This window comes from Benincasa hispida, chromosome 2 (genome assembly GCF_027475165.1).
Source record: "Benincasa hispida cultivar pf3 chromosome 2, pf3_genome.v1.1, whole genome shotgun sequence".
NCBI classification, from domain to species: Eukaryota; Viridiplantae; Streptophyta; class Magnoliopsida; order Cucurbitales; family Cucurbitaceae; genus Benincasa; species Benincasa hispida.
The window spans coordinates 46,316,007-46,339,123 of NC_143479.1; the positions used below are offsets into that span (position 1 = coordinate 46,316,007).

Below are 23,117 nucleotides of genomic sequence, written 5' to 3' on the forward strand. Positions count from 1 at the left end.
GGCCTCCATTATTTATCGTTCTTGTAATTCCAAAACCGCTCATGAGCCTTAGACTGATGTTGTGAAAATAGCTTAAATGTGCCCAAACAAGCCTAATTCAACAATGAACTTTGAAGTCTAAGATTCAAATTCTCATACCCCACACTACAGATAAATTGGTGAATGTTAAATTCTTATACAATTTTACTGCCGTCAACTAGGAACATTCTATTGACCCTCATCGAGTTCATTTATGGAGACGAGAATAAACTTCATACACACGACATATCATACATTCCTTAAGAACCAGTCACTCAATTATATCCGTACAGTACACTTCAATTATATCTATATAATGTTTGCTTATCATTTATCTATATAATGTTTGCTTATCTTTTTTCTTTCTTTCTTTTTTGTTTCATTCTTTTCTTCCTTGTATTAGTTAATCCCAACCTTGCTGAAAACCCGATCTAAAATTTGACAATGTGGACACAATTAAAAAAAAGGAGTGAAGTTGCAATTTCTGAACAGTATCAATTCTAAGCTTCCAACTAGCAACTCCTATCAGAAATGTACCGCTAAGCAATAACAAGAGCCCAGAATATCTAAGGAACCCTGATACTAAAAGGGCATACAAAGATGCACAAAATTAGAGGAATGGGAGTGGACGAAAATTAAAAGCACAAAATAATGAGCTAGCATTCCTTTGATCTTACACGAATTTGGCCTTTTAGTAGATGATACAATAGCCTCTTCCGACCCCATCGCCAACTTATTGGAGCCACGACAGCACGTCTTCTCTGCTTACATGGTTTTCCTGCACATGAGAAGTCTCAGCACACCATCATATAGTCTTATACTCTCACACGAAATGTTTGGAAGTCTGCAAATGCATAGGATACTATCGATTCTAGATGTGCAATCACTAATAAAACTAGAAACTCATGAGTTCAATTAACCTCTAAATTCGCAACTTTGATTTTCGGGCTATACTATAGCACCATTGACTTACATAAATCATTGTAACACCAAAACCACTACTATTTTTCTTTTCAATCGTTTGTCGCTGTTTCTAAAAGGGGGTAAGGTGAGTACGTACTTGCACTGCCCATTATAGATTCAGAGGATTCAAACACAATATAACTTGAAGTCATAGACGAGAACAGATATCAAATATTCTTCTAACATGTCAATCTATAGCAACATACAACTCCAAACAATCATACTGGTAGTTGATAAATTCATTCTCTCAAAGAAAAACAGCTAATAGAAAAGGAAAAAAATTTGATAAACCCATGGTGCATAGAAGTTTGAATCTTTTTTAATCCTTCCTTCCTTCCTATCACCGCTTTCTGCTTCAAACTGCGTATTCGACATCATAACTAAATTTGCTTTATCCAAATTAACATCGATCTCAACAGAAAAGATAAACTTGGTTGGAATGGATCTTTAACTCAATTTTATATCCAATGCCTCTTTGTTGTCTACCTCCAGCTGTAGCCTAGTTAAACCCCACTAAACTAACAATCTTCCCCCGCATACACATGCACAGCAGAAGGTGAGAGAATCCTTACTTCTTTCGGTGGCAAAGATCTCCGACTCTGACTGCAATTTTGAAAAGTTAGATTCCAGCACCGGCCAAAAATTCTTTTGAATCGCAAGCACATCTAGTACAGTTTTCATCCCAGCGCTGGAGGGGAAACTATCATCCAAGTCGCATCCAGGACTTTCACCCAGCAATACCTTTTATTAATGTAGCAACAAAAACGTAAAAAGTCAATGAGGGAGAATAAGTGACACCATGGACACCCTAGATAGGCACCATAATGATTCAGCTTAATATATAATTAGATTTATGAATTAGGAACGAGAAAATATTTGCAATTTATATGACAAAAGAAGATATACTGTTCAATTTCAAATTTTGTTTTTCCATTGTTCAAAACAAAGCACCTTGATTACTGCAGTAGCTGAAGATGATATGGAACGAAGATTATAGCTGCAAACAGAGATCTCAATCAACTTAGCACTTTGCAGGAAAAAATCCATTTAACCTACTCTGAGCACAAGCCACAAGGATTTAGAAATGAGCAACAGACCCGCCTTCCAGTATAACAAGCAACTTCCCACCAGAGACAGTATTCAACAACTGAGTCATCTGTGCATACCCGGCAGGAGTTACCTAGAAAATGAGAATAATAACGAAGTTTAATATAAATCATTAGTCAGAGAACACAGATTCCAAGAAATTTAACTGGTGAATCTAAATAAAGAACACTCCTAATAATAACAATAACTCAATTAGAAAATATTTACGTCACACATTCCCAACGGATCACCCCTAGCAGCATCAAACCCTGCTGATATGATAGTGAGATCGGGTGCAAAAGCAGAAGCTGCAATGAGAAGGATAAAAAAATATATATATCAGAAATGCAGATTTAGAATTAGTACTATAGTATACGCCATCTTCAACATTTAAAAATTAGTGATCTAGATATTCTAAAAACCAATGCTCTAGAATCCCGCATATCGAGTATAATAATGATGGAGAAAAGGCTAAAATGAGAGAATTGCATATCTTCCAGAGGCCAAACCAGATAACAAAAAGTTTCTCCAATATGTCATGATTAAAGTACAGGTTGGTGATTACAAGAATCTCTAGTAACAAATAAACCAACCAGAGACATAGATTATGACCCTATGCCAGAAGTCTAGAGAATCTTCTCTCCTTGTCATCAAAACAGTATACTGAGTTGATCCTTCCAATTTTCCCAACAACATGGTCACGATTGGATGTGGGACATCAGATTTTAGATTCTTGAAAGCCAGAAAATTGAAAAGATGAAAGACAGGTCCCTCAACATTCAGAGAGGAAACACAGGCATAGCATAATGCTTGCGAACGCCAAAAGGAAGATTGAACATTATTTTTATAAAATAGATAATAATAATAATAACAACTTTCACAGGCTATCTTCTGAACATTTTTCATCTCTTGTTACATGAGAAACTAGAACCACGTCCATCATACTCAGTATAACAATTTGATGAAATAAAAGATATTTGAAGACAGTAAAAAACCTTAATATCAATTTTCTCAAACATCAACCTAACCACAACCAGTCCTCAAATGTTGATAAGTATTATCTTTCAAATATCTAATCTGGGCCCAAACAGCCCCTTAGATACATTGCTATGTCATCTGAGAAAATGTCACTAAACCAGACTAAGATATCAAAGTAGATGATGCAACATGCAATTTACGTAATTTTGACATGCTAAAAAAATCCATTAAAAAGAATAAAAAAAAGTAAAATAGAACTTTTGAACCCGATAATCATAGAAGGACGAGGATAAGGAAAGAGGACGAATGGCGCAAGTCTCAAAAATAACATTCATGACTAAATTATATGTATAATCCCATTAGGTGAAAGTGTAACAACAATCATAAACCATCTGGGGAACCCCAATTATACACATGTACGAGAGAAAGAAGAGCAAAAGGGGAATTAAGGTGGACCACTTGACGGCTATGAAATTGAGATGGGGAAAACAGCAAAGGGGTTTATAAAAGGTTTTGACAAATGGAATTGGGTCTGAAGAATATTGTGGAAGAAGCTGAGGATTAGGAGAGGATTTGTCCTGCTCCTGCCCTCTCGAATGCGCTGGTGACTTAGTTTTATATTTATTTGTTGCTCTGTTTCGATCTAAGATATAGTAATCATGAGAGCTCTCTTTATGTTTATCAATATAGAAACAGGGGATCGTTATTACCCCTATCTTGCATATTTGTTGGGTTTTGCTGAGTGCAGGATATTGACACCTAACAGTTTTCTCTTTTTTTTTCTTTTTCTTTTTTTTTTTGATACCCAACAGTTAACACTATCCGTATCATTGTAAATCATATCTCATGCCACATTCCAACACAATTTTTCTTCCTTGTAATGTAAGTGTTATGTTTGAAAAGCATGATTACTAATAGGTGCTATCAAACAGTTTCAAACTTACTTCTATTCCGAATATATTTTTTGGCACAAGATAAAACAAATAGCAGTGAGGGAAATAACCTATGGGAAGCACAACTTGCTTAAATGCAAAAATGTAATCGTTATCACCAACTCCTGACTGACTCCAAGGAACATTCACACAATATCCTTCTGCTCCCATTGTGCCAACCTGAAGAAGTAAATAGCCCTTACATAAGTAATAATGCTCTCACAGTGGGAGGCCCACTCTAAGGCAACAAGCTTTTTGGTTGCTTGGAGTCCAAAGTGTAGAAAAGGAAATTGTAATTTTGAAGGCAGGCAAAGAAACAAATGACTTTTATGACTATATCAGCATATGCGTTAAGCAGAAAGAATAAACTTTAAATGGAGATAAATATGATGATCTCTATTACTGTCCGATTGCTGGAAAAAATATGATTAAAATTACACAGTGCTGTAAGAAAACTAGACAGTTCTTTTTCTTTTTTTTAGTGAGAAACATTTAATCAGAATTTCACTAGTTAAATAACATTACTACATTTCAATTTCACTAGTTAAGTTTTTAGTAGATCTCATGTAAAGATCAGACACTCTAGCTTCAGCTGCACATCCATGTACAATAAATTTAGACAGACAGATACTCCACATGTTGAACAAATTCAGGATACTTGTTTAAATACACATCCAATGATTGTATATATCTTTTTTTTATTTTCTTTGACAGATGGATACTCCATCACTTGTTGAAATCATTTAGGACACTTGTTAAATACATCCCAAATGGTAGTATACATGTCAAATATATTTGAATGCAATAAATAGGAAATTTGGCATTACACGCAAACATAAGTTGAACATTTGTGATTTATTTGCCACAACTAAGTTTTAACATTTTTTCCTTTTGGGACAAAAACTGGTTGAATGTGTGTCGATCATTGGTTAAACTAAATAGGTACTGCACGGTAGCTATTTAGTTTAGAACTACACGGTTAACTTATCCCATGTAACAAAGTAGGGTGGGAGATTTTAAAAGATGACCAGTTGTTACCTCATCAGCAGCTCCTGTTCCAGGATAGAATCTACCTAACTCATGCCTATGTAAAGATATATACAAGACCTACAAAATTAAGTCAAATTGTCATCAAAACTATATTAAGTCCAGGAACGTGTCTAAAAAGGAAAATCACAAAGATGACTCTGTTAGAACAAATAAGTGAAAGTGCAGAAGAAGGTTGGAATACATGCATGTTTGAAAACCAACATTAATAACTTTAGCAGTTTTGAAAAGGCCCCAAATCTTAATAAAGAATGTTTCAGACATCAGTAGGTATATTCATGAACGCTAGTCAAGGCTTGTGATTATAACTTCCAACAATGAGATCATCTTCTCCGGCAAAAATTTTCATCTTCTGAAAATCAGAGATCAGAGAAGGAAGGTAGACCACTAGATAGAGAAATTCATTTAATAAAGAACATACCGATTTATTTTGCTCAAATATTTCCTGTGTTCCATTTCCATGATGAACATCCTAAAGTAGATAGAACAAAAAGTAAAGAGAAGGCATCGTGAGAGAGAGAATTGAGAACAGTTAAGGCCCTACTACTTGGGAGAAAAATAGCAACCTTACCCAATCAACTATTAACACCTTCTTAGCACCAGCAGCCTGAGCTGCCAATGCAGAAACTGCCGCATTGTTATGGAGGCAAAACCCCATGGCTTGTTTGACGCCTGCATGGTGACCAGGAGGACGAACCTGAGATTTAAAATAGTTAGACAACATTCTAAAGGAGCATGTACAGAGAAGTTCATTTTACAATAATGGCAAAATAAATTTTAGTATTTAAAAATGTTATTTTCCATACCAAAGCAAAACCATTTTTTGCACGACCAGAAATGATTTCTGAAGCAAGATCAGCACATAAACCTGCTGCAAGCCTAGCAGCCTGTGCCGAATGCTTATTTGCATATGTGTCGGGAGTGAAATAACTGTCATAAAAAACAAACCCAAAAGCAACCTTACTAACCATCATAAACATCACATTTACAACCCACGTCTCATAAGCACAAACTTCCATGGAAAGAAAAAGAAGGAATACAAAAGAAAATAAAAGTAAACCCAATTCAAATTTGACTACCCCCACTTCTACAGTTTCAAAGAGAATTCATCCATCAAGTAGTGATGTTTTGATACCAAAATGGTTTTCCTCTTTAATCAAGGCGTTTGATCTGCAATCTAAAGAGATCACCTCTTTTGCATTTTTTTTAAGGAAACAAGACCTTTCATTGATATAATGAAAAGAGTCTAATGCTCAAACATATAAGAAACGATGACTAAAGAAAAATAAATCAAAGGATGAGAAGTTGGATTAAACAGAAAATAAAAGCACTCCAATACAAACTAATATCTTGAAGACTTGAATAGAATAAATAGAATAAGCCTTAGAAAGAGAAAATCAAGAAGAAGCAAGAAGGCAAGCTAAATCTAGCGGCAATATGCTGTGCAATATTCCAAGCTTTACCCTTGTCTTCAAAACAATCTTCTCTCTTTCAATTTAAGTCAACCATGAGAAAGGTTTGGCAACATTCCTCCAAAGAGAAAGGAACAATAACTATTTTTGGAAGATAACATGGTGTTTCCACATTTGTACCATTGTTTCAATGGCCTCAATTTTACCTTCTTTTGGTGTCTACTATCTCCTCCTCTCTTTTTCTTGGGTTCCACTTCCATCATCCTTAGTCCCCACTAGGAAGAGGGCATATATTGTGGCTCTTTTGTTTTTGACCGGGAATCTTTTTGGTTTATTTGAGGAGGAAGGATATTTATCTCGGTACCAATTTTTACCTTGCTTTGGAAGGTTAAAGTGCTCAAGAAGGCCAATTTTTTGTGTGACAATACTCCACAATAGAGTTAACATCTTGGACCACATCTTAAGAAAATCGTACTACCTAATAAGGTGGAGAACATTGATCGCCTTCTGAATTGTGATTATACCATCGGTCTCATTTTGTAGGATGGAGGCCCTTTTTGGTTTACGTTGGCTCCTCTCCTGCAGGGCCTTTCTCTTTTATGCCTCTTGTATTTTTATTTTTTTTCCATTTAATCAGAAGTGGCTTTTTAAGGAAGGGGGGTAGCTCTTTCCGGTTAGTCAGCATGAGTTGCAAAAAGACAACTTCATCATCCATAAACAATGTCAAATATATTCTAGTTACATAAAAGCAAATACATTCTATCATTCTATATGGGAAACAATTGAGAGAGAATATGACATACCAAGAAATAACATTGCTTGTAACCTCAACAGCCTGAATGTTCTCCAGGGAATGAACCTTTTATCCCAGTGTATGGTCCAAAAACAAAAAATCAGAAATGGTTCTTACAAAATAAGTGAAGGAACGTCTATGTTATGTTCATCGATATATAGATCAGTACTAACCTCAATACATCTATGGACATACCCACAAATTTAAGTAATGTACAACGGTCCACATGATATTTCATTGATACATCTATGAAAATCCTCACCACTTCCCACATCATCAATTTCGATCCAAATAAATTGATATATCAGTCAAGATTAGTTGACAAATCCGTACCATCCAACATTAGGCCAATATCTATACACGAAAATTACCCATCATAATCTTAAGAGTATGCTCATTATTCAGTTTTTCTTGTTTCATATTATATAATAAACTTAGATTTCCTAGTCATTTTTGCAATCACCCTATTTCGATGATCATCATTCATATCCTATTCGGTAGTTTTTTAGGACGACATGTCGTTTACGGGGCTTCAGCTTCCTATAGTATACCACATCCACCAATGAAAACTGTTCGTACCAAATCCTTAAAAGAACGCCTGAAAAATAAACGTAGTTGCTTACCTTCTCGAGTTCTTCTTTGGTAATTTCTCTAGCTGGAATTGGATAACATCTCCCAGGAAAAATTCCTACAGCAGTAAATTTTTGCCATTGCTTACAGTCCAATGATAAAAAGTTGAAAGCAATAAACTACATTACAGCATATTAAATTATAAACATCAGCCCAACTATTTCCTAATTTAAAAACAAAAGAAAATATGCCGAAGTAAAGATTACCAGCTGTAGCCAAGCTGGCAGCAATAGCTCTCAGACGATCTGGTCTTTCTGGGTGTGGGTGTGACTTCATTTCAACCTTCTCTAGCAAGAATACCACAAGACAGGAAGTAAAGCACTAGAAAACCAATGACTAAAAAGTCTACAATAAAAGCAAAAATCCTTTTGAATCCAAACCATAGACCTAGACATATGACAAGAATATTACAAAATAAGAAGTGTCATGCCATTTTCATAATAATTAAACTAATTAAATTTAGATTTAAAAAAGAAAAAGAGAAAACATGTTAATGTAGGCATTTACATTTTTCTTTTTCCTTTTCTTTTTCTTTTTGGTTCTTTATTTTCTTTTCTTTTTATAAGAAACAATATTTTCATTGAAGAAGAGGGGATTACAAAAAGGAATGATAAGGATGTGAGGCCTCCAATTGTGAATACATACTCCACAAGGGGTGAGAAAGTAATTGAGCAAGAATAAGTTTGTTGTTTTTATTTGTCAGAAGGTGGCATGTTGGTACGGAAATTGATGACTGAAGGTTTATGTAGGTTTTTCGTATGACGGGGAGGGTGTGAATTTTGGTTGTTTGGCCTCTGGAGAGAACCTACTCTCCAAATAGCTGGAGTATCATTTTCCTTTTTTCCTTTCTCCTGTTTCAGTTGATATTCTATCTATGTTGCATGTGAGTAGTTTTTTGTGTTATTTGCAGGAAATGTTGTTAGATACATAACAAAGGAATTGCCCTCAGGGCCAACGGAATTTAGAAACAGCTCTCGGTTGCCATAAACCTTGTCATAGAAACAAAAATCTTAGGCAGGAGGAAGCAAAACATTTAAGTAAATCCCAAAGCTCGTCCAAAACTTCTCTGGTTTATTTCAAACTAAAGCCTCCAAAAGAGTGGTCCATGTCCGCATTTGTCCAAATAACTTGAGCTTTGCTAGAAAAAATTAGCACATAGCAGCTGAATCAGAGCCATCTTGAACGATAGGAAGGAAGATAAGCCAAAGAGTTGGATAGAAGGCCTCAGCATTTACTTGCATAGTCACACTGAAGGAGAGGAGGGTTTTGGTCCTCTATAACTTTATCGTTAAGGAAACACCAGATAGGAGCAACATAGAGGGAGGAAAACATATTTTTCAATTTGAGACTCTCCTGATATTGGAGCTTCTGCTTACAAGACAGTCTCCTTATTTCAGATGAATCACATATTTGAACTATACGATCAAATTTTAAAATTAAATTAAAATCAATTAAATAAATAAATAACTGAAAAAAACTTGCATCTGAAAATTTTCCACCACATTCCAGGTTGAATCTTTCAGAATCAGGCACGAACAACAGTATTATAGTATGATGTGACATAAACATGACACAAACAGGTAAATTAAACTATAGTCACAAAAAGAAATTAAATGGGATAATTTAATTGAGGTATGGAGCTACAACATTGACAAAACAGTAGAATAGCTATAACATTGAGAAACAAAGCCTGGAAATTTCCACGGGAGAACACATGCATTTGCATCCAACACTCTGAGAAACAAAAGAAACAACAAAAAAATGAATGCTTGAGGATCTAAAAGATAAAAAGTTTTGAACAAAGTCCCATACTTCTGAATGCAGCAACATTCTCTCATCAAAGCCTATTGCCGTGGAACTATTAGATGTTGATACTTGCAAAACCATGGCTATAAAAAAGACATAAGAATAATTGTAGTTAGACTCTTAAAGCAATAAATAATGACCAATAAAATTATAAAGAAGATGTAAGAACAAGAATCACACTAAATCAACACAGATAGCACTCAAATATATGTATATTAAAACATATATATTTAAGCAGCAGATTCAAATATTGGAGTCCAGAGAAAGGGAATAACTACAAAATAGCTATAAAGAATCAGCTAAAGAGAGACGCTAAAATGAGTAAAATTCCAAATCCTTCCAAGACCTGTTATACCCAAGAAAGCTCTCTAATTCTAGTAGCGAAAAAACCTAAAACAGAAGGTCCAAGATGAGTTCTTCCATCATTTTACAGATACTAGGACTCCTTTTCCTTAAGCACAATTGTTTTTGTAGACCTGTTTTTTGTTTTCTGCCAATGTTGGGCCTCTTGTATTCTTAAATTTAAAAAAAAAAAAAAAAAAAAAAAAAAACTTGGTTCAGGGGGTACCCACAATACCGAATGTCTAGAAAGCAACAAAGAAAAGGGTCAAACCCATAAGCCATAACAAATGGCTTGGAACTTCAAATGCACCCTCAAACATAGCCCACCAACTAAGGCCGGGGAAAAAGGAGGAGGTTTTTTCAGATCAACTCCAACGTGTTCGACCTTGCCAAAGCCAACCAAGAATTTTCCCAGATATGTGCAACTTTCATAATATAGAAGCAAGAGATGTCAAATGGTTGGCACAGATGGATCTTAACATCTTATATTCATTTCTAGGAAGGTGTTTGATGTAGGGACATCTTGAAGTTCTTGTAATTTCTTGGCATCTATTCTTAGTCTTTTAGAATCTTTCCTTCTTATCTTAAGTCCTTATTAAATCTTGACTACAGTCTTATATATTATGTTTGTCTATAATTGGTTACTTGCCCATCCGGTTCTTTCCCTGTTCAGTTAAAGCTTACTGCCTTACTTATAAATAGGGCAGTCATATATTAATAAAGTTTTGAGGTATTTTTTCACTTGTGTGCATCAGTATTTGGCCCCACATGTCCCCATCATCTATACTCTCAGTTCCTTGCTAAAAATACCCCAAGCACTTTGCATTTTACCAATAATATGTTAGGATCCTCAAACTCAATAACAAGGAATGGACTTAAGAACAATCAGGCATGAAAATATATTGAAATATTAAAAGAAATAGTAATAAGATAACAATCGGTATATTTTAGAGGACTCAGAAATCTTCTCCCAAATTCCCAATTAGGAAATCCTCACATAAAATTCTCCATACCTTCCTCTCAACCCATTCCCTCTATTTATAACTAAAAAGTCCTAACAAACCTAATAGCTAATTACTAATATGTCCTCCTAATAACTATATTAATATTCTACTAATAATCCTAATATTACTATAATTAGGGGTCTTAGATTACTCCGCTCTTCGAAGACACCTTGTCCTCAAGGTGTGCTTACAAAACAAGATCACCTTGTCCCCGTGGGTATGGTGTTGCCAAAGTGGGCCGGATTCTGGATTTAAAACCAAATAACACCCATCTAGGAACCCATCTTCAATTCCTACCACATTTTCTGACTTAGTAATGGATGTTAGACCCTTAACTTCTAACTTATCAAAATCCTGCCCAACAAACCCTAGGCCCCTACTCTCACCAAAATCCTTTGAGTTCTCCTGAATTAGGTTAGGTTTTAACAGCCTATTAAAATTCTGAAGCCCACGTTTAAGTCCATTGAGTAATCCACATTTTTCAACTTTTGACACAAAGTGGGCCTTAACATTCCTGTTTAAATTTGGCCCATTAAGCCATAGTTTGTTCGTCCAATTAATGAAATGCTCACAGTCTCATCTCTCTTTCACATAAACGATTGACACGTGGGTGGCATTCAATGTTTCAAAAATCGGTTGAGGCGAGGCGACTTCCTCATGCCTCAAGGTGTGTGATTACATCAAGAAAAAAGAGGTGTACGCCTTTTGGTATGGCATTGAGGCGTTTGAGGCTAAAGCCTCAAGGTATTTGAAGGAAAATTAAATGGGCTGGGCCCACCCACCGAGAACAATAAACATTGTTCTTTGCATGTCTTCAAACTTGCAAATTGGGAAGTGGAACCGGCAGACCACATTAATTTAAAACCAAAATTATTATTGAGTTTTTTTTTCTTTTTGGAGGAAGTGGAACCGGCAGACCACATTAATTTAAAACCACTTAAAGTAAAGACCAAGATTTGGGTTAAACATAACTGGGAGAGTTTTCTTCCATTTTCTTCTACAAAAAAAATATAATAAAACACAGTTCAATCAAACCACTTGAAGACTTTAATCTTCCTAATAGAACATTTTCAATTTTATATTTCTTAAAAGAGTTTTTTCCTTAAATAGTTACTGTTTCTTAATTCTCTTTTTTTAAATAGTTTTTTTATTTTTTTTCCTTCATAGTTTTTTCCTTTTGTTTAAATATTTTTCTTTGTCATGATGAATTTTGAGTATGTTAGGTATTTTTAAGCAATATTATAACATTATAAATATATAATAGAATATATTTTATGATTTAATTGTCTTTTTAGTTTAAAATGAGGCTTACGCCTCATACCGCCTCGAGGACGCCTTTAGCCTTTTAAACATTGGTGGCATTAGGGCTAGACTTTTAATTTCCCTCCCACTTTCGCCTCCACTCATTTCCTTTCCCTCTTCCCAACCGTTTCAGTGGTCCCCATCTCTCACTCCCTGGCTTGTCTTCTTCCTCCTTCACGACTTCCTTTGTCATTAACAACCCGATTGCACCCATCGCCAGCAACTTTATCTTTCGTCGTTGGCACCGGTCGTCGTTCTCTTTACTTTTGGATCCTACGTCAACTTGGCTACTAGTTGGTCTCCGAATTCGCCCACACCGTCTTCTTCCAATCTTCACACGCAGCTCTACCTCTCCTTTTGGTTTCTTCATCATCTTCAGCCTTCGTCCTTTTCGCCATCCCATCCAACGAACCACCAACGTCTTCTTTGTCTCCAACCTCTTAATTTCCTTCTCTTTACAAAACTTGCATCCACGCCCTTCCAAAAATTTCATCACCAATCGTGCTGGTATTCGTCGATTCTTCTTCCATTTGATATCTCGATTTCTCCACCATTTGTTCCTCAAATAGTACTTCTTCCAACAATTATTTGTTCGATTATTTTTCCTTCATTGATCACTTCGCCTCTTTGTTGCTTCTACTCCCTTTGATCAACATTTCTACTTCCATCGAGTCCTTGTCTCCAACCATCTCGCCTTTCGCCATCGACAATGAACACGAACGATCAAGTTTCTCTTCCTCTCTGATTTCTCCATCTTCAACTCCTCATTTTTTTTTACTCTTTTTCTTTCTACTATGGAGCCCCTCATCACCTTCCTCTTTTTTTCTTTTTGTCTCTCGACCGCATCTCTTCTATCTTCGATGTTCATTTTCTCTCAACGAAACTTGTTGGAACAAGCACCACTCCTTCTTCATTGATGCCTTTCAACATTCGGGAAGATCCCTCCACAATAAGCATTCCACTAGAAGCTCACTGGGAATTCAGGTTCAACTCCAACGACAATCGTTTCTTGTTTTTCTGACCTTTTCTTTGTCAATTCTTCTTTCTCCACTTCGATAGCTACTACTCTTCTTTCTTTTCTTTCTCTGTCTCTTTGCTGAGACTCCTTGATTCTTTGTTGTATTGCCTTCATTTCTCCTTGTATCTCCAACAACACTGATTCTAGCATCTAACCTCAATCCATAGTAGAAACAATACTCCCAAGAAAGAACAGCTCTTATATCAATTTGTTAGGGTCCTTCCTAACAAGAATAAACTCAATAACAAGGAATGGACTCAAGAACAATCAAACATCAAAGTATATTGAAATATTAAAAGAAATAGTAATAAGATAATACTCAACACATTCTAGAGGGCTGAGAAATCCTCTCCCAAATTCCCAATTAGGAAATCCTCACATAAAATTCTTCATACCTTCCTCTCAACTCATTCCCTCTATTTATAACTAAAAAGCCCTAACAAACCTAGTAACTAATTACCAATATGCCCTCCTAATAACTATATTAATATTCTACTACTAATCTTAATATTACCATAACTAGGGGTCTTACATAATAATTCATTTCGTACTCTAATTTTAACTTGCCCTCTTATATAATCCAATATAGAAGGAAAATTGCAGACAAAATACATACATACATATAGATAAAGAGAGAGAGAGAAAGAAGAAATACCTAAAAGCCAAATGAAGACTATTTCCTAATATTGGCTACTATGAAACCATTGGGTTTTTCTTTTCCTTCTTTTTTTCCTTTTTTTTATAAAGAAATTGAAAATTCTATTGATAAATGAAATGACCACCAAAGGTGGATTGCAAAAAGGAATGCCAATTAAAAATTAAAGAGAAAAGCCAATGATCTTTAAAAGAATGAACATTCACACCAATACAAAGCATTAAAAACAACTATTGGTGTAACTAAAGCATTAAAAACAACTATTGGTGTAACTATCCACTTCCAGTTGTTTGGTTATTATGGAAGCATTGGCTGAATTATAAAGAACAATATTTATCTCAAAGTTCATCATCTAGTTAAGGCATATATGATAACCAGTGACTGAGAGGTCAAAGTCTCAAAGATCCAAATCCTCCCACTCCCACATGGTGTTGTACTCAACACACACACACACACATATTAATGAAAAAACTTGAAATAAAAGCTTTCAACATATCCCAGAAAGTGAGACCACCCTTCTTAAAACAACCAACAAGCACACGAATGACCTTCCTTGCACCTGTGATTGGCCGTACAATACACTCAATTATGTGGTCAGAAAAGGCTTTTGTATTTTAGTCATACCAAATTCATCCCTCTTGCTTAAAGAACTCTGAAAAAACAGCAACATTCATTAACTCGACCAGATGATGTTCAAACCAAACAGGTCAGACAATTGCTAACTTAAAATCCAAATCGTCAACGAATAAATGCTCATCTTCAAACAAAAACCAGAACTACTTGAAGTCAATACAACTACTACTGCACTCCATGACAAAGTACCACACACAACTAGGAAAATAAATGAACCTAACAAAGCCCAACCAAAGCAGTAAACCAAACCACACCACATTGACTTAAAGGTAACGAGCACCCAACCAAACAACCAAACCGACAGGCTGAACTAAAGGGCAACACTTCCGAGATTCATTTTCCTCCTTCGTTAGTTGTGTGAATTTGCTTTTGTCTTGTTAGATGACATAATATTAAATTTACCTTCACCCATAAGTTTAAGTTCTTGGATCAATTGGTGATTTAAGATGATATCAACGCATGTGGTCTAAAATGTCCTATGTTCATACCCCTACAAATATTATTTCCTCCTCAATTAATATTGAATTTCAAGCCCACAAGTGAGGGAAAGTGTTAGGTGATATAATATTAAATTTACCTTCACTCATAAGCTTATGCTTTTGGTCAATCGGTGATTTAAGATGTCCTATGCTTTGTATTGGTGTACACTTTATAGGCCTTTTTCTTATTATAGTCTTTCTTGTTTATTTTCCCATTGGCAAAATTTTATGTAATTTCACCTTTGGGTGATTTAGAGTTTTTACGCCTTTATTTCATTTATCAATGAAATTGTTTCCCTTCTCAACCGACGAGCTGAACGAAAGGAAGAAAAGAATCTAGCGACAATGGAGGACAGCAATGGAGAACAACTAGCAACAAAAGGAGACACGAGTTGGAGAAAAGAAAACCCAAGAAACGTTGAAAACCCACAACAATGGTGCACGATGACAAGGATGATGACAATAGCAATGGTGACAGCAAATCTGATGACAAAAACAACGACGAATGGCAACGAATAGACGAAGGAGAAAGTAAAACTCAAAGACATTGAGAAGCCTACACTCAAGAGACAAAAAACAGAACGAAGAACCCAAAACACGGCTGACAATGACGGTAATGACCGTTGGCAGCCTAAAAGAAACAGCATGCATGGCCAAATATAATACAACCAATTAGATTCAGATTATCATAACTTCACCGTACATCCATACAAACATCGTATCTAGAAATATTTCTAGGAAACCAATGGTCAATTGTCTCATAAAATAATTATAATAATAATACAATATGACATGAAATATAACAACCCAGTCACCAAACGAATAAGATTAAAAATACAAGAATACAAAGACAAGAAGAAGATTAATGTTTTTTTTTTTGGATAAGAAAGATTTTATTGATGAATGAAATATCCAAATAGTACAAAAGGAATAAACATCGAAAAATACAAATGAGGCCCGATAAATAGGAGAGGATAACAACAGAAAAAGAAGAAGAAGCAAACAAAGAGAAAAAAGATGTACAACCAAAAGAGATAAAATAAAAAAGCAGAGGACCCCTGATCAAGTGCATAAAGGAAAAACAAACGATGCCGCACGCCAGAAGAAGATTAGTGAATTAAAATTAAAATAACACAACATGAGCATTTGCAACAACAAATGACTCACCTTTATCAGTTCTTTTCGTTTCGAGCTCAGTCTCTAATAAATTTGAATCTTGTGCAAATGAAGGAGCAAAAAATCCATGTTTGAGTATTGCAGATTCTTTATGTTCTCCACATGACTGCAAAGGAAAATATACATTCAAAAATGCAGAACCACGTCCTGAAACCACAAGTTAAAGAAAACGCAGAACATAAAGAAGAGAAAGGGAAATTGTGTTGAAAAGGAGCACAAACGGACATCACAGTGTACAGCAACATCAAGGTTGGCCATGGTACAATTGGTACAGAACCACTTCACTATTTCCCTGAGTTTCTGTAATGGTTCCCAGTCACTATCATCGTCGTCATCCTCATCACCATCCCCCAATATGTCCCAGTTTTTACACATATCTTGGAAGGTTATTTCTCTTTGCTGTCTTGCCTTCTTCTGAAGTAAAACAGTATTGTATTTACTCATAGTGCAGTCAAAGGACACAATAACATTTCATGACAACTGTAATACGTACTTACTAACTAAACAATGTTTTTACTTACACGTAAAGTATCAGGTTGCAAATCTATTTCTACACTGCTTGGTACATCTCTATAAGAACCTACGTCTGTATTATCTTCTTGACAATTATCATCTGGACAAGATCTAACACCATTTCTATCAGAGCCTGATTTTCCACATCTTCCATTCACACTTTGACATGAGTGTTGGTCGCCTTGCTTCTGAAGATTTACTTCCACCTCTCCATCCACTCTCTTTTGAAGAGCTTCTGAAACCATTTTGTCTTGTTTTCAGGGGTTGGATGAAAAATTATCATTAGTGAATATCATCGACATGACAATAACTACAAAAAACATGAGAACCAAAATTATGATGTGGTAAACAAATCAATAAGAGAAGATAAAGGTTCAAATGATGGGTATCAAACAGTCATAAATTATAAAAATAAATAAATAAATAAAACCAAGAGTGAGAAAGAGCAACACACGTGAGTGCTAAAAGTCCTAGGCAAAGGACATTGAAATTAGACAACACTCTCTCTAAAGATTCAATATCCATACATAAGGCTATTAAGAATCCAACATTAAATTTAAGTTTTTTTCTCAGCAGAAACTGACTTCCATCATCAGAAAGTTGGAAATAAGGGGTCCTCACCGCACCAATGAATTTATAAAAAAAAAAATAATTAATTAATTAATTAAGAAAAAGTAGCTTCCCAGTTGGCAACAATTTGAACAAACTTTAAATTCAAGTTTCAACTACGACCTTCAGCAACTTAGAGACATTGTTCTAAAAGTCCCAAAATGGATACTCTGAAGTGCATTTGGCACATAAGTTAGATCATGTGCTTCACCTTATTCAGCATACTCTCTCACTTAAATGTAAAAGATATTTTAATAAAGCATGGCATGGATAATTCAAGTAAAGAAAAGAAAAGTTAAACAAAAAGCTAGTAGTTCTCCTTTGTTCAACTTCAACGTTCTCACCCCAAACGTGTCCTCTTCCTCTCTCTAATCAATGTGAAAAGACATAAAATAAAACTAAATTAAAAACACAAAATATGGAAGACTATATTCTGATGATGAAGAAAAAGTGGAAACAATCACTTATTCGGTGATGACAAGTTCTAATTCATTGGCAAAGTATTAAAGATTCAGTAACATTTCAAACACATGCTAGTAAAATATCGGCATGATCATTATCTCAGACTCCTTGTACTTAATTTCTGTCAGTCTTTAGTAGTTAATCCTTTATTTTCTCTATCTCCTACTTCATGCTGATTTTAATACTTTATGTTGAACAAATGCATACTTCAAATAAGTATGTAGGTACGCATACTTAAACTAGCACTTGTAATGTAACTTGTAAGAAACAAATTTCATCACATCTAACTTGATTATCTCATCTCTTGAGAACCCCCTGTGGCGTGAAAAACTTGTTGGGCGAACTACAACCCAGCATATACAGCCATTTCAAGAACACAGAGAAAAGATAATACAACCAATACGTGGGGAAGAGAAATGGGAACAAAGATAATAACCCTCCAACGCAAAATTAATAAGGAGAATTAAAAGAAACCCTAACTACCAACAGAAACATTTACAGAACGATTCTGATGCGGATGACCATCGGGATCGACTCAGTAAGATTTTCGAAATGAAACTGAAAAAACAACATAGCGGGAAAGATTAACAAGAAGAAAGGAAAGGAATAATCGAACCTGCGCTACGCAAAGATGAGTCGCTTCAACGCCAGAGCCAAAGCAGAAGCGCACTGGTACGGCAGCGGGAGTCGCCGGTTCATTTCCATTGTTGCAATTCCAACTCGAGGTAAAAAAAGAGAGTGGACAATTTTGCAAGCTCGTCCTTTGATTTTTAATGTAATTTCACTTGCGCATCTTTCAATTTTTTCGCACAGTTCGATGTGGTTAATTTTGCAAGAGGGTTTTTTTTTTACGGATGATCCAATATCAATACCAACTTTTTTGTACAGATAATCGGATACCAATACCAATGGTTTTAACGTGGAATGACCTGATCTTAGAAGATGAAAAAAAATTAACTTTACACTTACAATTAGGATATTCAAAAAATTCGGTAATCCGACCAATTCGGACTATCCAATTCAATCTGGGTTAGATTTTATTTTGAGTTGGATTAAAAATGTTAAAAAATATTAAATTCGGGTTAGGTCTGGGGTTACCCAATTTCAGAATCGGATCAACCCGACCCGACCCGATATATATATATATATAATAAAAGTTAAAAAAAACAGTCGAGTTGTAAAAATTTAAAAAAAAAAAAAAAAGTGACCCAACCCGGAAATTTTGGGTTGGGTTGACCCTCCAAAAAAGAACTAATAGGTTCATTATTAGCCAACCCGAATTTTTGGGTTGGTCCAAAAAATTCTTCCAACCCGGGCCAATCCAGACTATGTACACCCTACATATAATAGTACACTATCAAAAATACTCTATCACTATCTAACTCAAACTTTAATTGATTTTTATTTATAATCACTAGTTGTTCTGATTATCTCACTATAGAATGGATATCCCTAACAACAGTGGTGTGTGGTATAAGCAAGATGTTAGTTTTCATTAATTTTTTAGGATTTGATCATTCCGCATAAACGCCTCAAAAAATGGGTGATACATAAAAAATCTCTTTTTTTAATAAAAGATTTTGAAAATTAACCTACTACATAATTAATATTTTCATAATGTTCTAAAAATTTTCATAAATATATTTCAACAATATTTTGGGACATTTTAACCTTTTATAGATTCTCTCTTTTTGTATTATTTAAAAATATTATTAACAAGGTTAATTTTGAAAACATTTAAAAGCTTATGGTATATATGTTAGTAGAGTTCTCGATTAAATGTCTTAAAAAAAGAAACTTAATTCTATTATTTTCATGATGAGTGTCAAAAATTAAACCAACCAAAGAAATTGACTCCAACAAATCAAAAAGTTCGGTTATTTGATCATATTAATAGTTTTTTTCTTTTTGAGTTCCACATATTGATCTATTCAAATTCAACTTAAACTAAAATAGTTTCGATAACTACCTAAAATGATTGATCTTGTTTTTTAAAAAATAAACGGATGTATACACATAATTTTTTAAATAAAGTTAATCTATTTAAAAGAAAAATATTTAGGTACATCCAGAGCATCAACTATCTTTATCCATCCCATCAAATTATCAGATCATAACTTGTTATACGGTAAATTTTGTTTTTTTCTCTTTTTAAAAATATTTTAATATCTTTTAGATGTGAGTGATGAAAAAGATATGCACAAAGATAGATAATCTCCCGGATGCATCCAAGTATTACCCGATCTAAAATCTTACAAAATACAAATAAAAAAAAGAAAGTCATGACTTATTGAAAAATATTTTGCATATAGTAGCTAATGTATTTTTCAGTTCCATAGTCATTCATATATATTTCATTTTACCTTTGCAAACGCATAATCTCTCACTTTCATATTTAAGCTTTTTTTTCTTAATCCTCTCAATTGTTCGATCTCTCTATTTATTTATTGTGTTTATGTACTTTTTTTTCATACTTGTGTGTCATTTGAACTTATCTCATCTATCATCAACACTCCATTGAATATAATTCATTCAACATAAACAAAAGTTTAAATTTGATTCTCCCATCGTAAGATTTTGTATAAAATGACAATAAATTTGTATACATCATTTGATAATAAAAAGAATAATCTTTTTTTCTTTTTTTATAGAAAAGTGTATTAAAATAATGTGTGAGCAGTGTTATTAATTTTATGAAAAAATGCAAATCGAAATTAGTATATTGAGTTAAATTTAGGAATTTTCAAAGATAAAAAAATAAGGAAAACTATTTATACAAAATAGTAAAATTTAATCTTCTTTGATAGAGATTGATAGAAATTTATATGTGTTTATCAATGATAGAAACTGATAGAGATCTATCATTGAATCAGTCTCTATCATTGATACTATATAATAGACATTGATAGAAGTCTTTTTTTTTTTAATTATTTTTTAAATAGTTTAACATTTTTTTATTTATGAAAATTGTCGAGTGATTCAATTAAGTATGAAAAAGTTACAAATTTTTAAATTTCAAAATTCTTGAAACTTTATCATTAATTACTCATTATTAATTATTTAAGTTAAAAACTCTATCAACTTATCATTAAAAGGTAAAAGGATTGATTTCCACGATAACCCTTCAATATAGATTTTTAATGGGACGTGTCCAGAAAATACCAAAGACCATACGAATGATTAAAGGGTGTAAAAAAATTGAACCAAATGAAGTTTAACGATTTTGATACAATGAAATGGACACTTTCATTATTTTTTTTAATGACACATTGATCATTACTTCAACATTTAATTTAATGACTAATATAAATTTTTATTATTTATTATAAAATTGGGAAAAACACAAATATGGAGAAAATATAATATAATAATAATAATATATAAATAAATAAATAATAAAATAATATAAAAATACATAGATATAAAATAAATAACTTAAATAGAATAAAGAAAATAAGAAAATCATAAAATCATAAAATTTTCTCCAAATTTTTCTCCAAAAGTTAGGATTTCTCACCAATCTTCACCATCCTACAAAATGCATAAATGACCATTATTTATAGGAGAATTGGCAAGTAGGATGTGATTATTAGAATATTAACTATGTATAAATTTGTGACACATGGGGTTAACATGTTTAAGGACACATGGTCTTTTTTGGGATGGACATCTATCTTCTATAATATTTATAATATTATTAATATTTTAATTAGATAATTATATCAAACCTGGACCGTTGGTGATTTGATGAAAACAAAATTGTTTCCTAAAGAAATATATCTATAATCTATAGTCTATAATCTATAATATTATACTAAAAGGTGAGAATGTACGAAAAACTTGTTTAGACACTTATGTCCCTACTTTATGTTACTTATTTACACAATATATCATTATCGATTAAATATAAATAGTAAATGGATTCATTAATCCATAATTTTCAATAATAAATATGTAAATTTCGAACCTTATTTTCCCTACTTAAGTAAGTTAATTAACATGTTAATCAAGATTAAGAATAAGTTATAAATATGTTTGTAGGGAAAAGACTTGAAGAAGAAAAGAAGGGAAAATGTTCTAAGTGTTGAACATTATGACCCTCAATAGCAAGACAAATGAAGCCCCTTTAGGAGAATTTTGGCTAAGTGTGGAAGTCAAAATGGCCATGCATTAGAGGATGTGGCCTAGACAGTGGCAGCCATGACCACGAAGGCTAGTTAGGCGCATTTGAGGCATTGACCATGAGGCTAAATGGTGGCCGCATGGGGCACCATGCGTTGAACAAACCCATGAGAGGTCAGATGGGCAAGGATAAGCATGGGAAAGCATGAAGGTCCTAAGCATTGGGGGGTTGTACACGTGTGCGTTGATGAGCGTGGGTGCAGGACGCGTCAAATAAAGCACTGCCTAGTTGGCGTGTGCAGGTGAGCCCATGCGATGGCATTTAAGCGAGGTGATGGGCGTTGGCTGGTGGCTATGTGATGGCGCTGGCTAATGAACTACGTGTTGAGGTGTTGCCATGCGATGTAGAAAGCGATGGTTGAGTCCATGCGTTGTTCAAAGTAAAGGCCACAGCAAAGGAAAGCATGCATTGGCACTAGACCAATTGATGGGCTAGTTGCATTAAGGCCATGCGTAGGGCAAGGGCCATGTGTTGATCGTGTCAAGCAAGGGTAAGTTGATGGTGAAGCCATGTACTGATCAAACAATGATTAATAACTTAGTCACCTATTTTAGTGGACCAGCTTTCGAAATTAAAGGAATTAATTCCACTTAATGGGTGAGTTGGCAGCTTAAGAATGCATTGAGGACATGCAATGCTTAGTATAAAAGAGAAGTTTTAGTTCAAAGGTTCAGTTTAAGCTCTTTACCCATTTAATGAGGTGATTCCAGAGCCATTTAAAAGCTTGTTGAGTGTAGTTTAAGCTCTAGGGCTGCTGAAAGGAAATTCCAAGGAATTTAGGTTGAAATCTGAAGGAGATTTTAAGAAGGTCAAGCTCTCGGATGAATCTGGGCTAGTGATGAAGATTTGAGGCTTTCAGACAAACCACAAGGAATTAAGAGCTCGAATTTTAAGGTAAGCAAGTTAATATGTTTGTAGAATGAAATTTTCTAAGATAAAGTATGGAAAATAAGTTATCCGAGCTCAAAGTTGAAACTAGGTTATGGTTAAACTAGCAGGCAGTTGCAACCATTGAGCAAGCAGGCTGCACGACCTAGGCAGGCTGCAAACACGCACGAGGAGCTGGTTGTGCACAA

General features: G+C 34.3%; 1 protein-coding gene across 6 annotated transcripts; it reads right to left on the minus strand.

Moving 5' to 3' along the window:
• Positions 1-455: 455 nt before the first annotated feature.
• Positions 456-18,738, minus strand: HDA15 (histone deacetylase 15). 6 transcript variants are annotated; one of them, XM_039023160.2, is made up of 18 exons: positions 18,475-18,738; positions 16,796-17,097; positions 16,500-16,688; positions 16,266-16,380; positions 9,672-9,748; positions 8,066-8,141; positions 7,853-7,917; positions 7,240-7,295; positions 5,831-5,954; positions 5,596-5,721; positions 5,446-5,496; positions 5,016-5,084; positions 4,049-4,157; positions 2,296-2,375; positions 2,079-2,161; positions 1,933-1,978; positions 1,554-1,722; positions 456-796 (listed from the first exon to the last, which is right to left on the minus strand). In XM_039023160.2, exons 2-18 carry the CDS (start codon positions 17,030-17,032, stop codon positions 675-677), a joined length of 1,794 nt encoding a protein of 597 aa, XP_038879088.1. In that variant the 5' UTR covers positions 17,033-17,097; positions 18,475-18,738; the 3' UTR covers positions 456-674. The 6 variants fall into 6 exon arrangements, with proteins under 6 accessions (XP_038879088.1, XP_038879090.1, XP_090166889.1 ...); XM_039023162.2 differs by having other exon boundaries at positions 16,500-16,685; positions 18,475-18,623; XM_090310763.1 differs by having other exon boundaries at positions 16,500-16,685; positions 16,796-17,037; positions 18,475-18,606.
• Between the last annotated feature and the right edge of the window lie 4,379 nt (positions 18,739-23,117).